This window comes from Adiantum capillus-veneris, chromosome 5, assembly GCF_014529385.1.
Source record: "Adiantum capillus-veneris isolate H3 chromosome 5, ASM1452938v2, whole genome shotgun sequence".
Lineage (NCBI taxonomy): Eukaryota > Viridiplantae > Streptophyta > Polypodiopsida > Polypodiales > Pteridaceae > Adiantum > Adiantum capillus-veneris.
Genome location: NC_140935.1, coordinates 169806665 through 169828989, shown reverse-complemented (window position 1 = coordinate 169828989; position 22325 = coordinate 169806665). Strand labels below are relative to the sequence as shown.

Genomic DNA, 22325 nt, shown 5'->3' with positions numbered 1-22325 from the left:
GCCATTTTGGCATTTCTACTCATTGGCATTGAGTAGTGTTATGGTTTATGGTAGAGATTGTACTTGAGTTTTTTGCTCAGTTTTCAGGAGAAATTCTGTCGGATTTTTCCCAGATTCTCGCCATAGTTTGTGATCGAGTGTTTACTCTCACTTTGACAGGTTTTGTCAGTTTGTACACAGTTTTGTGTTTTTGTATCCACTCTCGCAAGAGTGAGGATTTGTGTATCTTTCTTCGCTTGAGACAGTGGTTTGCTCTCGGGTGGGAGAGTCTTGTGATCTCGAGCATTGTTTGCCATAGTTTTGCAGAGCTTATGCATGTATGTTGAGTGTAGTTTGATGCGCATTGATTGCTCATTGTATTGAGCTTGCAGGACAATGGTTATTTTGTGTTGATAGCCATTGTGCGTCGAAACTCTGGTGAAATTTTCCCAGGAGTTTTATGCGCATCATTTATGCGATCTAGGTAGAGATTGCGGGTTGCACTCAGCATTTGCGTGCGGTGTTCTGTGCAGGTGGGAGATTTGTGCGTGTGTATGCATCGATACCGCACAGTGTGGGCTTGGTGATTAGCTCACAGATTGCAGTGTGATACTAGAGCATGCGAGGCTTGTATTGACATTGCGGGAGCTCTATTTTGGAGTGTGTCTCACTGGTTTTACATTGTGTTTCTGGCCATATTTGTAGACAATTTCCAGGTGGTGTTGGTGAGGTGGTTTTGCTTTCTAGTTTGCTACATTGTGCTCATGGCAGAGACAGGTGATCGATCAGATTGTGACCTCTCACAGATGCGCGTGTTTGATGGGTCAGACTTTGCGGCATGGAGAGAGTGTATGCTTGATGCATTGACAAAGCGAGGGTTGCATCGACCATTGAGTGGTGATGCAGGTAGACCTTCAAACATGTCTGACGATCAGTGGCAGGAGCTAGAGGAGATGGCACTATCTACACTCTCTTTGCACCTTGCGGAATCTGTATATGCTCTTGTTATGTATGAGACTACTTCGAGAGCACTTTGGCGCAGATTACATGATATGTATGATAGATCTGAGTCATCACGGACTCGTGTGAGACATGTACATTCACGAGCACGCCGACAGGTGACATGTTGGTATTGTGGTCATTCTGGACACGTTAGACGGCGTTGTTTTCGTCATATGCGACATCGTAGGAGACATGGCAGTCTCAGAGATGTATGTAGTGATGCCATGGACTCAGTTTCTTTGACAGTTGAGGCAGATGTAGTGTCGGAGTATACTAGTGACGTGGATGTCACTTTTACCTCGAGCTATGCACGAGATGCTATACATGTGGATAGTGCACTCCCTTCGCAGTGGTTGCTAGACGCAGATGCTATGTTTCATGTCACGCCGCATCGTGAATGGTTTTGTAGCTATTCTAGCGGGATGCTTGGCAGTGTACATTTGACCGATGGATCGGTGCATGCGATAGCAGGTGCAGGAGATGTGAGACTGTCATTATCGAGTGGTGCATCTTACTTGTTACGACATGTGCACTATGTACCAGATTTGACAGTGAGTTTGATCTTGATTGGTCAGCTTAGAGATTTTGGATGTCAGATTTCGCTACGAGAGCGAGATTTTGTGATGCATTCGGGTTCGCTAGTGATTGCGAGAGGTGCCAGGAGTGGTACAGGTTACCCATTGCATGTGGATCACGAGAGAGACGGTGTTGTCTCTGTGATCATGTAGCCAGGTAGAGAGCGAGAGAGCAGGCGAGTCTCTTTTGCTCATGGGTTGCAGGGTACTTTGCATGGAGTGCAGAGTAGTGAGCTCGTTGTGCACACAGTTAGGGCACGACTTGAGCAGTCACATAGAGAGGTGACAGAGTCAGACATGCATGCTTTGCTAGTGACTGAGCAAAGCAAAGAGTCAGTTGTGCGAGATACTTCTATGCAGGATAGACAGGTAGAGCGGTCTTGCTCTAGTGAGTCACGACAGGAGGACGTTGTGCAAGAGTCTATGCATACGGAGTTAGAGCATGAGAGCTCTAGTGAGTCACAGCAGATTGAGTGGTCATGTTTGCAGTGGATGATTGCAGAGGAGGCTGAGACGTCAGCTATTATGCAATCATTCCTTTCTATGCTCGAAAGTGAGCATGGGGATATAGTTGTGCAGGATATGTCTTCCAGCAGACACCTAGAGCAGCTGGTTTGCTCTGAGGTTGCACGACAAGTTGATGCGTCTTTTGTGGACAATCAGGAGATGCATGTGGCTGACACGTCTTGTCAGTCAGAGATGCCTATTGCCAGGGATATATATGTTGATGCATGCTCCGTAGAGCTAGCAGGGCCCGCTAGCATTGCATCAGCATTCGGTGGTCTCATGTATGAGATGCTGATCTTGAGACCGGATATCGCAGCTGCAGTGAGAGCACTTGCAGTTGGGGTTGTCAGTGATGATGGCATAGTGCACAAGGGAGATATGCAGGTATTGCATACATACTTGCAGTACGTGTGCGGTACGTCTGGTGGTGTATGGACTTACACGGAAGCAGGACAGCCGGATGCACACGATCACAGCCAGCCAGTGGGCATCGGTTGAGAGCGGTTTTCTCTCACCTTTTGTAGTCTTTAGACTAGATTCCCTTGCTTAAAGGCACAGTCGCCTTTAAGTGGGAGGTTGTTGGGGTATAGGCGCCTGTGCCTTGCCCGGCTGCCCAGAGTCTGGGCGCCCACTGACTTGTATACCTTATACATAGCATAAGTGTATAGGGGGCTGCTCACTCTTTGAGTCTCCCCACCCACATCGTGTGTGTCTCTCTCTCTCTCACTCTCCGTCTGTGGTGCTCCCCGATCCCCTTCACAGATGACACATTGCACCGCAAAATTTACCCGTCCATTAAAAAAAAAAAAAATCAACGCACGAGAGGGCCAACAAGGGAAGATGCTTATCCCTTCCAAATATTAGCCATGAAACATGGTTGGGCAAGGACCATGTCCATCGAGCAAGAGCCACGCGTAGGCATCACCATGACCACCTAATTGATGCACCACGTGTTTAGAACGAGAGAGAGAACTCGTAGCAACCAGCTAGGAACCTCCTCCTCGGATGACCCACCCAAGGGAGGATGCACTCGAGTGTCCAAGGGCAAGAGTCCTAGCAACATGAACACCAGGTGAGCACAAGGTGTCCCTCTAGAGGTGACCCAACGGGGGATTTAAACCCACAACCCGTAGGTTGAGAGGCCAAAGCCTTACCGTTAGATTAACTCTTTAAGGACCTATAAAATTATTAATTGGTATCAATAGATTCATAAATGACTTCTATGTGCACAAAAATCATTTTTATTCATTTATAGTCGGAGCTAAAAATATTACATAAAGAGATCACACAAATGGTGTAGTAGAGCAATATGTGTCATGTGCCATCTGAGCTTCAATAGGGTTGCCTTCCGTTAATTTGTCAATGCCAAGTTTCTTGGCAAGCAGAGGGAAGAATGAAGGTTTTGGTAGATCTCTAGTCAAACGAGATAAGAGTTTCCTTGTCTCTTAACATGTCCCCATGATCTACAAGGTTCTCTTGAAGTATCATGGTGAACAAGCTCGCCCATCAAATCGAGAACTATAGAAGGTCGAGATCTCTTGTTGTTAAGGTTACCATTGACAATGGGTCGCTTGGTGGGAATGTTGCTTGAAGGGGTAGGATGTTTGTGTCAAGTAAACTAGCGAAATGTATGCCCTATGCCTCCATGAATGTAACGCTTCCCTTTGACTCAATGCTCTGCCATTTATTGAGGTGTCAAATGAAATCAAGGAGGTGGCACTTGTGGTGGTCTAAAATGCCTCTCCTAAGAAGAGGGTGAAGCGAATTTCCAAAGGCTGTCAAGTTTTCCATGGCTCGTAGAGTGGGCTTCTTCAAAAAATAAGCCCTTCATGACATGGTAGCCCACTTGTGCAAGAGACATGAGTTGTCGCATATTACAACTTGCCAATGCACTAATCTCACAAAGGAAAGAGCAAACCACTTTATACCGCTCTATCTGATCTGCTAAAGTATTTCCTAAATGAAGACAAATAAAAAAATCTTTGATTGTAAGCCCCCAAGGTGTAAAAGGAATACATTTGTTAGTTAGACCAAGCCAAAACAAGATCTAACTTAAAAGTGCCATCAAAGAAGTTATGGCGCAAAGTGTTTCTGAAACCTTGCTAAGTTTTGGGCCCATAAGGTTTGTAAGATAAGATAACCCACCATTGCATAGCACTATCTTTAACAAAACATGTAAGTCGTATCAGTTTGAATTCTTCCATATATGTTCTTGTGCAGACGATAGTATTAAATTATTGAAAAATTTGAAAGCATTCTTGGAGTCCTGAACCCCCAAAACGTGAAATTCTGAATCCCTGAAGACGCAAGAATTCACCATCTTTAAAAGTTTTAGAAGATGGTGCAAAAGATGGTCGCGGAGCCTTTTTTGAGTAATGATAATGACCAATAAGTGGAGGCAGTGGTAGTGGTGAAATTGGATTCACTACTTCTCCACAACAATGAAAGTGTATTCTATGCCCTGAAAATTGAGAAGCATGGATCTACTTGGTGTGGTAATCTTGAAAAACATTCATGTTGAACATGCAAACAAAAGGATATGCCAGATCCTGTTCCTTCTCAAAATGTATCCTTTTGAAGTGCGTCTATAATTAAAATAAATGTTTTTAAGAGTCTATGCTAGCACAGTCTTCAGTGCCTGAAAATACTTGTTCACATGAAAGCACCAAGTAAATACCCTCAGATATAGCATGGGTATAATGTTCAAGACTCTCACTTTATTAAATTAAGATCAGTAGTCAAAGAGCGGACTCAAGATTCGATGCACTCATGAAACAAACAAAACTCATACTCAATAATTCTTTGTTTAGCAAAACATGTTGCTCCACAGCACATCAGAAAGCAATGCAGACTTTGAAAACTATCTCTAGCAAGCAAATATACTTCAAATTGAACCATCAAGCGCCTTCTAAAAATGGGTGCACTGATTACTCACCCTTGCAACTGACCGCTTTTGAAGCCGATATGTTCGACCATCTTTGTTCTCGCCATACCAGTAAAAGGTCTTTGTTTCTGGGACAAAAAGGATTCCACCCCCATGAGCTTGAATTGGCTTCCCATCAGTGTCTCGCCATTCTCTGCCTGGATAAAAATGATATCTGTCAACATCAGGGCATTGCAAGGGATTGACAGCAAGGGCTTTATCTGGAAAGTAAAGTGGTCGCTTTAGGGAAGACGGGTTCACAAAATCTTCTGCTGCTGAGATGTTTCGTGTTCTGTGTGGTCGATTGGAAGGGTTTCTGCGCCTTTTAGTTCGTGGTGATCTAAACTCGGCTGCCTTCTCTTCAAATTCTTCAAATTCGCTGTACAGAGGAAGCCTCCTGGAAGAGCCATAGGAGTAGGAGAGGGAAGAACTCGGAGTATGAGACGAGTAGAGATGCAAGAGAAGGATCCACGCTGCCAAGCTCCACGCAATAGTAGCCAAAGAACATCTACTGCAGACGAATTTCATGTCGATGTGACACTATCATGAACCCTCAACCGCATGATACACCACGCAGGCCTTCGTCTGGTCTACGTCTGTCGGTTGAGACCCACCGTGCCACCACACCCGCGATGGGAAATTGAAATGGAGCTTCGCGATCCACCATGTCTCAGCCTCACTGTCTCTTTTCTTTTTGACCGACCACCACCCACTTCACTTCAGGCTTGCCGCTTCAGCTGAGTGCTGCATGTCCCTTTCTTTTGAAAACAAGCAGTTTCAATGCTAACTTGGTTTACAAGGGAACTTTCCCACACTATTGTAAGGGTAATTACTAACTGGTGTGCAATGGTTACTTTACTTAGAAGTGAGCTGTTCAATTATAATTTTCAAAGTGCAAGGAATGTTAAAATTGTAATTAGAAGTCATTGTGCAGGTTTGATTGGTTTGTGCCACATAAATGGTTACTTTAGAGCTTGATTCTAGACAACAAAAGCTATTTCAAAATTATGATTGAATGTGCTTTTTTTCAATAAAAGTGTAGGAGTATGTCCTAACGATTTCGGGAAAGAAAAAGGTGAATCTTTCTAGATGCAAGCCTCGCGCGAAGCAGGAAGGGAGGGACAAATCATAAGGCCGAGGCAGGGACAAAACGAGGATGAAGAAGCAGGCCATGTGGGAGGCGACGGACCCAGGGTGCAGGCAGGTGGATGAGGGGGGAGCAAACAAAAAATATATATTTTTTTTAATAAACCTAAGTGCTCTACAACAGCAATCAGACGGTGAGGTTCAATTGGTATAGGTAAACGGTAGCAAGAGTGAAGGTCAGAAGGGTGGGAGTTCGAATCGAATGCACGGCCTCTTGTTTGACGCAGTAAATGACGAACTGAGGGGCGAGGGTGCCAAGGGTACCATTATTGAGTTGGAAGGAATCTAGTGATGGACTAATAACATTGAGAGTAGTGGAATCAAGATGATTATCATGAGCATTTCTTTAAGAGAATTCATCATGAGCATAAGAAGAGTACTTGATGGTATATAGCAAAATAACCATTATACCTAGTGAGCTTGGCACGAACAATACTTGTAAAAGAGAAAGATAATTAGAGAAATTGACAACAGTTGAGGACTGAATTTACTTTGAGCCGGTCCCCCCTCCAAAAGGCTTTTGTATTATAGATTCTCCATGAAGAGAGACTTGGTAGAATACATGCTTTGTGTTCCTTGAGACCTTGTTGATGCAATGAAGATGGTAAACTTCATGCACCAAATTTATGCCCGTAACTACCTTGCAAAAACATTAGCTTGTCCCCGGCCTCAATCCCAAGACCTCAAACACCTTCAAAGGTGGAGAGAGCTAGTAGGGAGTGAGGGAAGGGAAGAGGACGAAGAAGTAGCTTACAAGAATGACGTAGTTTCCTCTCATATCAATACTCATATAGCATAGCATAGCATAGTAATGAAGATGAAGAAAATGGGAAGCATTGCTTTGAAGCATGACTCTTGGTTGGATTGGCATTCCATAGCCAAGAGGTGTTGGTGTAGGCTCTCTACTTCTGAAGCTTGGAGAAGGAGATCAAGTTATTGCTCATCACGCAATGAAAGTGTGTGTGAGTGTGTGTGATGTGTGTGGGGAAGTATATGCTACAAGCAAGGCCTCTTCTTGCTTGGTTCGACCCCTCCTTTTTGCTCAAGCTTTCACCTCATTGGCCAAACATAGCCAGTCACATGCTTTGGTCATTTCAAGCAATAGAGATAGCATTTAGACAAGTGTCCTCCTTTCCCCTTTGAGAGAGAGGGCTTGAATAATGCTTGAATAATTAATTAATTAAACTAAATTCTCATTGGACCTCTCTCAAGGCCACCCAATACGCTTTAGGCACACTATAAGGGTAACCTTGCTAGGGGCTTGACATGTGTCCTATATGCCTCTTGTGGAAGGGGTGTCCCTTGGGTGAGTGGTAGGGTATTCTCTCTCATCCCCTACTCTTGGATCTCGCCCCCTCTTTTGTAGGCTTCCTTTGACTTCAAGCACCTCAAGCACCTTGGCCTTTAAGCATAACAAGCGTATCAACAAGCACCTTAGTCATCAAGCATGACAAGCACCTTAGTCATCTCAAGCACGACAATCACCTCGAGCACCTTTGTCACCTCAAGCACATGGTTAGCTTACCCTAAGGTCGAAGGAATTTTAATACTAACCTTTGGAGGACTTTAATGAAGTTAACCCTAAGGTCTTTTAAGCTCCATTATTTGCACATTGTTCTTCAGTAGACCATCTCCTTTTGAGCCCCTGTTGAGATGTAACCATCTCCTTTTTGGCCTAGTGCCGAGTTAGTTCTAACAACACATATCCATGTTCTAGCTCTTGTTTCGCGTTTTACCTTCCCATATTAAATGATTAGTTTAATATGAGAAAACCATTTGGGTAAAGCTAGATATTAGATTTTGTGACATTGGAGTACTAGTCTTATAAGACAAAAACATTGTTCATTTCAAAAACATTTACATTTTCTTACTCTAGTGTAGCATTGTAAGCATTGACAAGGTTCATACTATCCTTAAGTTGTGTTCCTTGTATCCATCTAGCATATTCAAAAGCATAATTTTTGACGTAATAAGATGTCGTTGGATAAACTTACCATGTCTTAGTACCTTGCCTTCATGTCAAAGGATGGATTCGGGTTGGAGCACCTCTTCTTGATTCTCAATCTCGAGCGGATCCTCAATTATTGGTTCTCTTGGTGGCTCTCCTTTGTAAGGCTTAAGTAGGCTCACATGAAAAGCATTGTGTATGAGCCAATGATTGGGCAACTTTAGTTGATAGGCCATCTTGCTGATTGGTTTTAGGATTTGAAAAGGACTAGAGTATATATTTGCCAGCTTAAAATAATACTTTTGGTGGCCCGTAGGATTTTTACCCATCGTTTGCCTCAATCGAGCCTTGGGGAACTTGAGTAGGACCCAACCATTTTCCTTGAAAGTTAAGGCCCTTCTGTGCTTGGTAGCAGTAGCTTTTTGCCTTTGTTATGAGATGGATATAGCCTCCTTATCTTTTGAAAAGATTCTTGTAGGTTTCGGCTATACTCATTAGCAGCGAAGATCTTTTCATGTACCTTAAGTAGCAAGGGACTTTTTGGTCTTCCCTCAATGATTTCGAAGGGTGCCTTCCTTGTAGTAGTATGGACAATGCTATTGTACGCACACTCTACAAGAGGTAGGTACTTCTCCCATTGTGAGCATTGATTTACTTCCGTGACATAGGTCTTGAGTAGATCTAGAATCATAAGGTTAGCTATCTCACTTTGGCCATCCGTTTGTGGGTGATAGAGGCCGAAGAGAAATTTAGCGTTGTACCTAGATTCTCAAAGAGACCCTTCCAAAAATTAATGGTCATTTGAGGAACTCTATCTGACACTATGGATGTTGGCAAGCCATGGTGTTTGAAAATCTATGATATGAAGAGGGTGACCATTTGATGTGCCTTAATAGTCTTTTTGACAGGTATGAAATGTTCTTGTTTACTAACCCCATCGACTATTGTCCATATTCCCAAATTCTCATGGATAGACTTGGGTAATCCAAAGATTAAAATCCATGGATATACTCTCCCATGGTGAATTAGGAATTGGCAATGGCTAAAGTAATCTAGGTTGCTTCCCTCTATCATACTTGGTCTTTTGGCATACCACGCATTTTGAAACATACTCTTGTATGTCTATTTTCATGGTAGGCCAATAGAAATACGTCTCTATTACTCGAAGAGTAGGTTGAATCCCTCTATGCCCCGCATTGGGAGGAGCATGGGATTCATACATTACTTTCTCACGAAGGGAGGTAGTAACACATAGCCTATTGCCATGGAGAAGATAACCATCTTGCAAGGTGAATGATTCTTCTTTCTTCTCTAAGGCAATGGCTAACATTGTATCCTTGAAATCAGGGTCAATAGCATACTCATCTATCATATAAGATAGATCATTGCGAGTTGCTATAGACATTGCATTTACTTTTGGTCGTCGTGATAGCGCATCGGCCACTTGATTATGCTTGCCAGCAATATGAAAATTAAATTGCAAAAGAAAATTTACCCACCTCATTTGTTTGTTGAAAAGCTTTGTTTGCATCATGTGGTACTTTAAACTTTGGTGATCCGTTTGTAGGATGAATGAAGTCCCCAAAAGATAATGCTTCCATGTGTCAAGGGCATGTAGAATAGCTAGTAGCTCTTTTTTGTATATGCCCAACACTCGCTCATCGGAATTGAGTCTTTGACTCTCGTATGTTATGGCATGCCCTTCTTGAAGCAAACCTGCCACAAAGCAATCTCCACAAGGATCACATTGGACCTCAAACGGTTTTGAGAGATCTGATAGCATAAGTACAGGTTGAGAGGTAAGCTTCTCTTTGAGCTTCTCAAAAGTATTTTTCTCTTTTGTAGTCCATGAATACTTAACGTTCTTCTTTGTTAAGTCATATAACGGTCCTGATATTTGTGAATATTTTTCTATGAAGCATCTATAGTATGCACACATACCAATAAAGCTTCGTAGCTCTTGTAGATTCCTTGGGTTAGGCCATCCTTTTATTACCTCTAACTTTGATGGATCCATACTGATACCATCGTGAAAGATAATGTGACCTAAGTATTAAATCTCTTGAAAAAAAAATTCACTCTTTTCTTTGGATTAATGAAAAGTTTATTCTCCCTCAAAGCTTGAAAGATTACCTAGAGATGTTGCTTATGCTCCTCGAGAGAATTGGAGTAGATGATGATATCATCAAATAATACTCCAATGAACTTGCGGTAGGGCCTAACAATTTTCTCCATTAAGTAATTATATGTGGCCGGAGCATTTGTCAAGCCAAAAGGCATAACAAGATATTCATAAAGACCAAATGTTGTACAGAATGTGATCTTTACTATATCTTCATTGACTATCCTTATTTGATGGTAGCCACTTTTAAGGTCAATCTTACTGAAGCAGGTAGAGCCTTGTAGCTTATCAAACATAACTTCTACCCGCAGTATGGGAAATTTGTTCTTGATAGTAATCCAATTTAGTGCTCTATAGTCAACACACAACGGTATGTGCCGTCTTTCTTTTGCACTAATAGGACGGGTGAACATAAGGGAGAGGAACTAGGCCTCACCATCCCCTTCTCTAAAAGTTCATGCACTTGCCTCATTATCTCCTCTTATTGAGCTTGAGAAACTCTATACGGAGGCTTATTAGGTAGCGAGCTCCTAGGTAGAATCTCTATAGTATGATCATCATCCCCTTGTTTTGGAGGTAACTCCATAGAGATGTCATCGATAAAAACATCTTGGAATCTATTTAGAAAATTAGACAACTCTAATTCTTCTTGATTCCTACCACTTTGATTCGGTAAAACATTAGGATCATTCATGGACTCTTTTACAAAAATCATGTACGCAAAAATTGAGCTTTTCATTGACTTATCAAAAGAAGGTAAATTTACAAGAGGTATAATATGACCCGACTCATTAGCATCTATGTGCATGTTCTTTTCCCTACATGTGAAATAATTTCTCCTTTTAGGAAACTTCATATTCGCAGCCATGCGGTTGAACCATGGTGCGCCTAGGATAACATCCTCATGTTGGAGAGGGGAGATCCAAAATTCCTCTTTTTCGACGTAGCTTTGGACATGAAGCCTCAATTTCCCAATCGAAGGGAGTAGCAAAGGCTTGTTTTTCCTTGAAATCTCCATCCACAGTCACAATAGCTCCCATCTCAAAAGCTTGTATGCCCAACTCCGTTGATATGAAGTTGTGAGTAGAGCCAGGGTCAAAAAGGATAAAGGCATCATCACCTTTCTCCAAGCATAGGAAAGGGATGATCCTTTGCAATGAGTATCCTCTTTTGGAGCTTCGACCATAGAAGCTCTAGGAGTCTCAATGCGTGCATGTCTTTTGGGGCAAGAACGATAACCATGTCCACACTTGAAACATTTATGATCCTTGCAAAAAGCCTCTAGCTCTTCAAGAGAGAATTTATTTTTACTTTTGTAAACTCCTTTCTCCTTCGTCTTATTGTTGTTGTTGTTGCTAGAGCTACCTTGGGAAGAGTTTTGAGCATTGTTCTTCCCTCTTGATTCATTTTGTTCTTTGTTTTCCATGGGCTTAGCATTCCTTTTAGCTCCTTGTTGGAAATTGATGCGCGAAGTAACCACAGTGTGGTGGATGACTTCGGTGATGGTCCTAGGCATTTGAGAGTTGACATACTCTAACGCTTTTGCTCGGCAAAGTCTATCTTTTGGAAGATTGTAGCTTTGAGATGTAAATCTCAAAACTTGTCCACATACTTTTGGATAGACTCGTTGGGAAGTAGCTTCAAGCTTTGCCATTCAGTGAGCACTTTATCATTGGCATTCTTGCAATAAATTGCTTCATGATGGAAACTTGTAGAGTTTTCCATGTCTTTGGAGCTTCACCATTGCCACAGAGGCTAGCCCACCATTGTTGGGCAAACTTTTGGAAGTTACATGATGTAGCTTAGAGGATTCTATGAAGCCCTCATCTCCAAAGGCCGCATCAAACTGCTGGATAAAGGCCAAAACTTTATCCGTAGCACCAAAGGTGCCGTCATAGGTGAGAAAAAAGATGCTTTGCCTCCCTCCTTCAACTTCTTAAGCTTGTAGGACCTTTTCCAACAAGCAGCATAGGATTTACGTCCTCCCCTCTTGCATTCTCTAGAAGAAACATCGCTGCTTTCATCGATAGGTGGAGAAAAGGGTGACCTCTTTCTCGCCTTTTTCTTCTTTTGATTCCTCTCTTCCCTCTTAAAATGACAAGGAGAAGGACTATATGAAAATCCTTTCCATTTGGGAGGAGTTGGGGATCGTTGAGGCCGCTGTCTTTGTGGAGCCACATCTTCAGAGGAATTTGGAGATTCACTTCTTTCTCATTCATAGGATTCTTCCTCTTCTCTCACCGGAGAGTCTTCTTTTGGAAGTCTCTACAAGAGGCTTTCTAAGCTCTCTCTCTCTCTCTCTCTCTCTCTCTCTCTCTCTCTCTCTCTCTCTCTCTCTCTCTCTCTCTCTCTCTCTCTGCTTGAGGAGTTTGGAGAATCCCATGAGTGCGAAGTTGCTGGTTAACTTTGGCTTGCAAGGCAAGGTTGCCTATAGCTTGTTGCAACCTAGTGACAAGATAGTTCACAAAACATGGGGGCATCATTAGTAGCACCTTCATGTGCAAAATCAAAGTCATCAATATTCATTCTACTCTCTTTATTATTGTTAGCCATGCTAACTAAACTTATGTATATGCTACTTTGTGCTTTGGCAACTCAAAACTTTAGTTTTTACTCTTCTTTACTTTTAAAAATCAGCTCTCAAGTAGCCACGTCCATTGTTTAGAAAGTGTTGATTGCAAAGAGTAGTGGAGAGGGTCTAACATTGCTCAGTTGATTATGGTTCATGTTGAGCTTGCTAGTAGCTCAATAATGGTTAAGCCAAAGGCAAGCCCCAAAAGACTCCATTATTAAGTCTATAGTTCCCAACGGTGTACCTAGTTTATTTCAACCGGGATAATAAATCCCTATCCTACTTACCCTCTTGCAATGAACAAGTCCAACATTTCATGGACAACTTAAGCCTCTCTTCTTAAGCAAGAAAAGAGAAACCAATAGCTCTGATACCAATGTAACGGAATTGGACTAATAACATTGAGAGTAGTGAAATTAAGGTGATTATCGTGAGCATTTCTTTAAGAGAATTTATCACGAGCATAATACTTGATGGTAGATAGCAAAATAACCATAATAGGTAGTTAGCTTGGCACGAACAATACTCGTAAAAGAGAGAGAGCATTAGAGAAATTGACAACAGCTGTGAACCGAATTTACTTGGAGCTGGTCCCCCCTCCAAACGGCTTTTGTATTATAGATTCTCCCATGAAGAGAGACTTGGTACAATACATGCTTTGTGTTCCTTGAGACCTTTGTTGATGCATGAAGATGGTAAACTTCATGCACCAAATTTATGCTCGTAACTACCTTGCAAAAACATTAGTTTGTCCCCGGCCTCATTCCCAAGACCTCAAACACCTTCAAAGGTGGAGAGAGCTAGCAGGGAGTGAGGGAAGGGAAGAGGATGAAGAAGTAGCTTACAAGAATGACGTAGTTTCCTCTCATATCAGTACTCATATAGCATAGCATAGTATAGTAATGAAGATGAAGAAAATGGGAAGCATTGCTTTGAAGCATGACTCTTGGTTGGATTGGCATTCCATAGCCAAGAGGTGTTGGTGTAGGCTCTCTACTTCTGAAGCTTGGAGAAGGAGATCAAGTTCTTGCTCATTACACAATGAGAGTGTGTGTGAGTGTGTGTGGGGAAGTATATGCTACAAGCAAGGCCTCTTCTTGCTTGGGTCGACCCCTCCTTTTTGCTCAAGCTTTCACCTCATTGGCTCTTGCCAAGCATAGCCAATCACATGCTTTGGTCATTTCAAGTAATAGAGATAGCATTTAGACAAGTGTCCTCCTTTCCCCTTTGAGAGAGAGGGCTTGAATAATTATTGAATAATCAATTAATTAAACTAAATTCTCATTGGACCTCTCTCAAGGCCATCCAATACGCTTTAGGCACACTATAAGGGTAACCTTGCTAGGGGCTTGACATGTGTCCTAAATGACTCTTGTGGAATGGGTGTCCCTTGGGTGAGTGGTAGGGTATTCTCTCTCATCCCCTACTCTTGGATATTGTCCCCTCTTTTGTAGGCTTCCTTTGACTTCAAGCACTTGAAGCACCTTGGCCTTCAAGCATGACAAGCACCTGAAGCACCTTAGTCATCTCAAGCACAAAAAGCACCTCGAGCACCTGAGTCATCTCAAGCATGGCAAGCACCTCAAGCACGTGCTTAGCTTACCCTAAGGTCTAAGGACTTTTAACACTAACCTTTGCAAGACTTTAATGAAGCTAACCCTAAGGTCTTTTAAGCTCCATTGTTTGCACATTGTTTTTCAGTAGGCCATCCCCTTTTGAGCCCCTATCGAGATGGGGTTTGATTTTTTTGCGAGCTTCCTTTGGCGAGATTTTTTGAGAAATTAAAATTTTTTACGAGCTTCTCCATTATTGAGAAATTTCTTATAAGTAGCATACCTCTATCAAGACTTCTACAAATCATGAAGGCAAAAATATATGTGATAGTTTACAGAAACCCATCAAAAGTATGGTTGAGCGGTTCCCAAGTTCTAAAACCCTCTATCAATGAACACAAACTAATTGTATGAGTTATTTCATGGGAATGGTCTAGGAATGTATTGCATGTTCTAGGTATTGTTAGAAAACAAACATCTTTATATCAAGGCATGTTATAGAGGACCCTTGAGACAAAAAATGCAAAGTACATATTTATATGGATCTAAGGACGTTGGATTTGATGGCTAGAGTATATAACAAATGGCATGCGGATATAAGGACAATTATGCCCCTATACCCCTGTTTCACACCGTTCCCGTTGGATAGTAGCACTTCTAGATTCAAATTAGAGATGCGTCTGAATTAGTGTTTACAACGCATGCAATGCTTCAATGCACTGCCATTCACGAGTTTTAGGCTCCACATCATCTTTTTGACTCTATGTACTTTGTGTGGGATTGCAGATCATGAAATATTAGTAGCACTTCAAAGTTAAGCATTGTAAGCTCCTTATGCACCAAGTGTGACTCGGCTCTTAGTATCTCTTTTTTGTTGGTATATGATTCAAGAGATTATACGGATTGGTGTTTATAAGAGCAGAGTCCCTCTATGTGCTAATGTATTACTTGTATATTTTAGATTTAGAGGTCCCGTGTGAGATTGTTTACTTGCCGGATATGTCTTTCATAGGTAAGTAATGCTATTTGCCCACTTAATATAATGAAATTTGCCAATATCATTTAGGACAAGAGCAACTTTCCTTCAATGCATACTGTTACAAGAAAAAGGTCTAAGGCTACTAGTCATCAATGGGACTCGGCTCTAAGACGTAAAAATATTATTTCATTTCATTTCATATCTTCATATGGACTTTGCACCTTTAATTTCCCACGTTGGACTCCCGTGTCTACCTAATGTGCCAACTGGCATGTCTACTACCTACTTCTCAATTCACCTTTTCAACCCACTTTGCAGGTTTGCACTCTCTCTCCCCCCCCCCCCCCCCCCCCCCCCCCCCCCCCCCCCTTCTCTCTCTCTCTCTCTCTCTCTCTCTCTATCTCTCTCTCTCTCTCTCTCTCTCTCTCTCTCTCTCTCTCTCTCTCTCTCTCTCTCTCTCTCTCTGTGGAAATTCCTTTTCTTCTGTATTACATTTTCTTACATCTTTACAGGATTCTTGAGGACTATCTTGCTTTGCCAAAGCAATTGCAAAGGCAAATGCAAGAATACTCTCTCTCTCTCTCTCTCTCTCTCTCTCTCTCTCTCTCTCTCTCTCTCTCTCTCTCTCTCTCTCTCTCTCTCTCTCTCCCCTCTCTCTCTCTCTCTCTCTCTCTCTCTCTCTCTCTCTCTCTCTCTCTCTCTCTCTCTCTCTCTCTCTCTCTCTCTCTCTCTCTCTCTCTCTCTCTCCGCATAACCTCAAACAAAGCTCTGGCTTTTTGACACTATAGTAGCTTTACCTATGCTTTACGGAGTTTAGATTTGCAGGGGGCCCTCGGTGCACCACCATGGTAGATTTGGTAGCACTGTTGGATGGAGAGGCCTTTAGTGTCTATGATCTCTCGAAAGGATGGATGGAGAGGCCTTTAGTGTCTATGATCTCTCGAAAGGATGGATGGAGAGGCCTTTAGTGTCTATGATCTCTCGAAAGGATGGATGGAGAGGCCTTTAGTCTCTATGATCTCTCATATGATTTGAGCTGAGGCCTCAGTGCAACATGAGATTATTCAAGCCGAGCTAGCTTTCTCCCCTCTCGTGGTCTATGATCTCTAGGATGGATGGATGGAGAGGCCTTTAGTCTCTATGATCGGATGATTCTGGCTAAGGCCTCAGTGCCACATGACATTATCCAAGCAAAGCTAGCTGCATCTCCTCTCATGGTTGAGGAATTTACTAGATCACATCCTTCATGCATAGTTTATGGGACCTCCCCAAAGATAGATATGCTTGAGTAGCCCTTGAGTCCTCCCGATAGCTAGCACTATAGGGAGATGCATCATGCTAGTATGGATAGATGACATTATGGTTTCAATCACATGGTTTGAGTCACATGGATACACTACCTCCATTCCAATACTCTTTCGATGCACCCTCCCTATCTCTCACATGGATAGAGATCAATAGACTCATATGTCAGGATCTGATTTAGCTCGATACCAGGAGCACATGGATACAGCCGACGAAAGAGTTGGGCACAAAGATGGTTTTCTATAGAGTGCATCTTCTCCAACTAACAGATGATGGATATGTGATCAGACCGGCTTATATGGACACTCATTTAATGGGATACGATGTGTTATTGGTGAGATGTGAACATGATTACAGCAGTTAGAAATTGAGACTCGCATATGTACGAGAGGATCAACAGAGGCCGTATATTTCCAATTGTGCCATATAGAGCTAGAGACAAAGCTACATCACATTTGTTATCGTCCGGTATACTATATATGAGATCGTACGAGGCTGCTTTCATTGTCTATTTAGAGAGATCAGAGATGCTCGAGTTGTTTTTGCTAGAGCTGCATAGACAAAGGGAGAGTTTCTTGAGGTGATCTGGTAGTGGGATACATTAAGAGAGTAAGATTAGGTAGTGTGAGACATTAACAAAAGGAGATCATTGACTTCTCTAGAGCAGGGGCTCGACAATCAGATGGGCAAGCTTCACTGCTGACTTCAGAGCCCACATATACCAAAGGTATATTAGTTGACATTGCCATTGAGCTCGGGTGACCACGACTTTGAGGGAGGCTTCATCAAAGGATCAAGACTATTCTAGCACGACATGGGAGACGTCCAATATGACTATTTAAAAGGGTTGACATGATGATGCTCTTCAACAACTGATGAAATACTTTCCCCGATGTCGGGCATCCTCGGGTATTGATGATGATGATGATGATTTTAGTTCTTCACTTTACTTCAATTTCATTTTTACCTAGACATTGTTTTAGATCCACCAAGATTGTATCAGTTTGGTCTCATAGGTCATTTTGGCCTTTTGACGACGTTTAATATAACATTTCATTTCTCTCTCTCCCTCTATCTGAATTGTAAAAGCAGCTCGCAAAACTCACGCAACTGCTGAACGATCCCAACTAATGGGGCTACGTTGTAGGAGGTGAGGGTGCGACCATCGTCCGTGGTGACTTGGAAGGCCAGCACCTGCTGGCCGACTAGCACCTTACCACATTCCCAGTTCTGGCCCCCGTTGCGCTTCATGGCCAGCCACCCCGTCTGGCCCCCTTTCACGGACACGACTACCACATCCCCACTCCCACCCACATTCGTTAGCAACACCAGGTTGAAGTTGGGGCTACCATTGATCGTAAAGGCGCGCACGCCGCCTTTCTTCACACAAGGAACCCTAGGCACATAGCCACGACAAACTGCGTCAGAGTGTGTGTGTGTGTGTGTGTGTGTGTGTGTGTGTGTGAGAGAGAGAGAGAGAGAGAGAGAGAGAGAGAGAGAGAGAGAGAGAGAGAGAGAGAGATGCTAGAAGGAGCCTTTCCATCTCTCTCTCTCTCTCTCTCTCTCTCTCTCTCTCTCTCTCTCTCTCTCTCAAAATGAACTTCACATTGATACAAGCCAGTAATCTTTACAATTTGTTTATATTTGTGCTGGACAATCAACTGATAATGTTGCAAACGGTGATGTATTATCTGTAAATTTGCAGTTGTGGAAGACTGCGCTGTTGTGTACAAAAGAGAGTGGCCGACCTAGTCAAGTTTTAGTCGTCTAGCTATGACCGTTCTGTGTGTGTGTGTGTGTGTGTGTGTGTGTGAACAAGGATGAAAATGATTTTGATGAAAACATCGAATATGAAAATCTTTGTGAATTAGACACTTTGTTTGTGCAAGCTCACTCATCCAAACTTTTAACCTAATTAGACAGTCGATAAGGGATGGACTAAATCAACCTGAAGAGCACTTTCTTTAATAATTCTCGCAGCTCATGACAGCTCCAGGTTGAGATGAGCCAGTCGCCAGCTCCGCTCTTTTTCTATAGATTTGAAGAGCGCTTTCTCGATCGTACCGTGCAACTCACGACAAAGGACAAAGGGTCATTCGTGCCCCGGGACTTGTAGAAACCAACAAAGAATAGGGAATTTGGCAAAAAAATTATGGGACTTGATTGTAGTGAATTCAACAAAGGGGCATCCATGTTTATGTAGAGGCCCCCTTGCCAGCTCAGTGCTAGAGCATGTAAAAGAAAAGTTGTAATTTCATATGTTCGACCAAGAATGGGCTTGATGTATTCACACAAGGGGTCATCTACGTTAATGGAGAGGACCCCCAATTACCAGCTTAGTGCACTATTGGTATGCTTGGCCAAGAATGGGAGAGGTTGTTTGAGGTCAAATGTTGCAAAAAATTGGGGTGATTTCATTTTGCTTGGCCAAGATTCGGTGAGATTATTTGGGCAGGGGTCATCCGCTTTAAACCGGAGGAACCCCCATTGCCAACTGGATATTCCTTTGGGAACCTCTAGAGGTAAACCTCCTGTTTCACGGCCAACCATTGTAGCTACTAATACGAGACCGTCCCCATCCAAAGCAAGCTAGAATGATATAACAATAGCTAGCCTACCCCTCAGCTCACATGCCATGCATGCTTTGCCATACAATGTACTAATCCTATTAGGCATTGTCATATACTAATTAGTATAGAAGCACATCTTTTTTTTTTTAATCATGACTAGTGAAGGCTTGATTCTTTAGCTATGTCATTTCATAAACAACTTATAAAAGGAAACATTGTGCAAAAAAAAAACCATACGTAGCAAACAACAAAAGAAATTGACTTACTTTTGTATGGTTTGGTCACCCCCAACAAAAGAAACTATCTTACTTTTGTATGATTTAGGAAATAATGCTCATCTGACTCTTGGGATCAAGAAGATACTCATACAAACAATTTACGTTAGCATGCACAAACCGATCAAGTTTTATAATATATATTTTTTTATTTTTGACAAACTTCTTAGTTTTGCAGGCTTTGTGAACAAGATATGGCTCCCAAGAAATGAGGGCAGAAGGCAATGAATATAAATAAAGGTTGGTTCTAAGCATATTTTTTTATTTTATTTTTTGAACTTCAATTCATACATTGACCAAAACATTTGATTTGAACATGTCCTGTAGCAAAAAAGGGTTATTCACTCATATCTGGATATGTATATCGAACTTTGAGTGAAGAAGCGCAATCTGGGACTCCTGGGCACAGTCACATTTATCTACAATTCAACACAAAGATAGATTGGATACATCATCGCATGTCTTGTAGCAAAAAAGGGTTATTCACTCATATCTGGATATGTATATCGAACTTTGAGTGAAGAAGCGCAATCTGGGACTCCTGGGCACAGTCACATTTATCTACAATTCATATCTACAATTCAACACAAAGATAGATTGGATACATCATCGCATGATGGGGGCAATGATCAAGATAGGGAGCAACCAACTACTGCCATGCTATCATCCAGTGCCCCAACTATTATCTCCACTATACAAAATGTTAGCGAATCACAATCTGAGAGGTAGGAGGTTGGGCATAGAAGGCTTCTTGGACAATCACTTAATTTGGGATTGTTAGGTGGACTAAGATACCAACCTACTATATGTAAGAAAATGAGATTAAGAAATGACCCAACTTAGATAAAAAACTATAACCAAAAAGATATTAATTATCCTTCACAAACATAAGCACCAAGGCAGAAGCAAGTCTCTTGTAAAGCAGAACTTCTTTATCCACACTCCATATTTAGTCACACAATAACCACCATCATTTATATGTTACCTTTAGATTTAGGACGTAGTTAGTGCCAATGTTTCCACCTACAATTACCAAAAAAAAATTGACACACTAGAGGGCCCACAGGGGGAGGTGCTTATCCCTTTCAAATATTATCCATGTTACATGCTCGGGCAAGGGCCACGTACGTACAATTACACTTGTGCACACCAATCTATAAAATATATATACCACATATTTTGTTAATGAAGATTAGCACTTAATGATTAAAAAATGTAATTAAGTGTCCCTACTAATTCTAAAATTAGGTGTACTTCCTTAGTCTGAGACTTGAAAACCAATAGCAACTCTCCTTCTTGCTTCTTGTCAATCGTCAAAAATTGACACTGTACATGGCAAGACTAGATGGGACGTGTGACCAAGCTATCAATAAAGGAGCATAATTTTTTAAAGGATATTTCTCTCTCCGTAATACATCTTCAAATATTTTAAAAAGGATCTTACCTTCGCGCACTCGTGACATCCATGCTTTCACACAATGATTACCATCCCAGACTAGAATTTTTTCACCTTTGAGATCCTCCCACTCTGTTCCTTTGATTTTGGTCTTGAAGCTCTCATGTTGAAGAACCCAATTTGGCCCTAACTCTTAAAAATCTAGGTGTGTCCATCAAAGTATATAGAGCTTCCAGAGCGAGTGAGGGAGACCAAGAAAGGGCCAGATGCATCAACATAACCATAGCTATCAAAGGAATCACAAAATTTCTCAACTTGGCTAGAGACCATGTAGATTGCTTCATTAGGAATCAATCTACACAAAGGGATCAATGGAGGAGATCAACTACGCTTCACAAAGAATTTTGAAAACACATCATCTAACAATTCTAAGTCAAGTGATTGTGCAAGAAGCCGTCTATGCCCAACCTCCACATCATTAGTGGTATCATGCCTCTCAGATTGCGATTGGCTAACATTTTTTGTAGTGGAGGTAATACTTGGGGCACTGGGTGATAGCATGGCGGTAGTTGGTTGCTCCCTATTGTGATCATTGCCCACATCATGGGATGATGTATCCACTCTTTCTCTTTGTTGAAATGTACATAAATGTAGTGTGTAGGAGTCATACATTGTGCGTCTTCACTCAAAGTTTGATACACATATCCAAACCTGAGTGAATAACCCTTTTTTGCTACAAGACATGTCCAAATAAAATTTGTTTTGGTCAATATATGAATTGAATTTCAAGACATAAAATAGAAAAATATGCTTAAAAATAACCTTTATTTTTATTCATTGCCTTTTGCCCTCGTTTCTTGGGAGCCATATCTTGTTTAGAAAGTCTACAAAACCAAGAAGTTTGTCAAAAATGAAAAAATTAGATTATTAAACTTGAGTAGTTTGTGCATCCTAACATTTTTGTGTATTGAGTATCTTCTTGATCCCAAAGAGTCAGCTGAGCATTATTTCCTAAACCATACAGAACTAAGACAATTTATTATGTTATGAATCTTGACAGACTAAGATGCGATTGTGGTAAATTGTAACGAAATATTTCCTCATGTGTTTTAAGTGGAGAAAAGCTCGCGCAAATCAACCATTTAGCAATAAAAGCTTGTTGAAGTAAGCTCGCAAAAAATATCCCCCGTTGAGATGTAGCCATCACCTTTTTGGCCATGTGCTCAGTTAGGTCTAACAACGCATATCCATGTTCTAGCTCTTGTTTCCCCATTTACCTTCCCAGATTAAATATCAATTTAATATGAGAAAATAATTTGGTTAAAGCTAGTTATTAGATTTTATGACATCTAGCCACTAAACGAATATAAAAGTGCAGGAGTATACATGGACTTTTTTTGGTAGGTTGATCTGGGGAGCTTGTGTAGAGTTTACTGGTTGACCAAACGTAGCAAAACTGGAGCAATTTGGAGT

At 41.7% G+C, this 22325-nt stretch overlaps 1 protein-coding gene across 2 annotated transcripts in view; it reads right to left on the bottom strand.

Annotated features, from left to right (window-relative positions):
• The window catches only part of LOC147458537 (uncharacterized), a 43699-nt gene extending 38016 nt beyond the window's left edge, over window positions 1-5683 (bottom strand). The window contains exons 1-2 of one of the 2 annotated variants that reach the window (XM_086513189.1): window positions 5601-5668; window positions 4999-5383 (exon numbers count right to left, since the gene is read on the bottom strand). In XM_086513189.1, coding sequence (XP_086369315.1) covers window positions 4999-5383; window positions 5601-5653 — 438 coding nt within the window. In that variant the 5' untranslated portion in view covers window positions 5654-5668. Of the gene's footprint in view, window positions 1-4998 lie in introns of both variants that reach the window. The other variant, XM_086513188.1, reaches the window with a different exon arrangement.
• Window positions 5684-22325: the final 16642 nt, after the last annotated feature.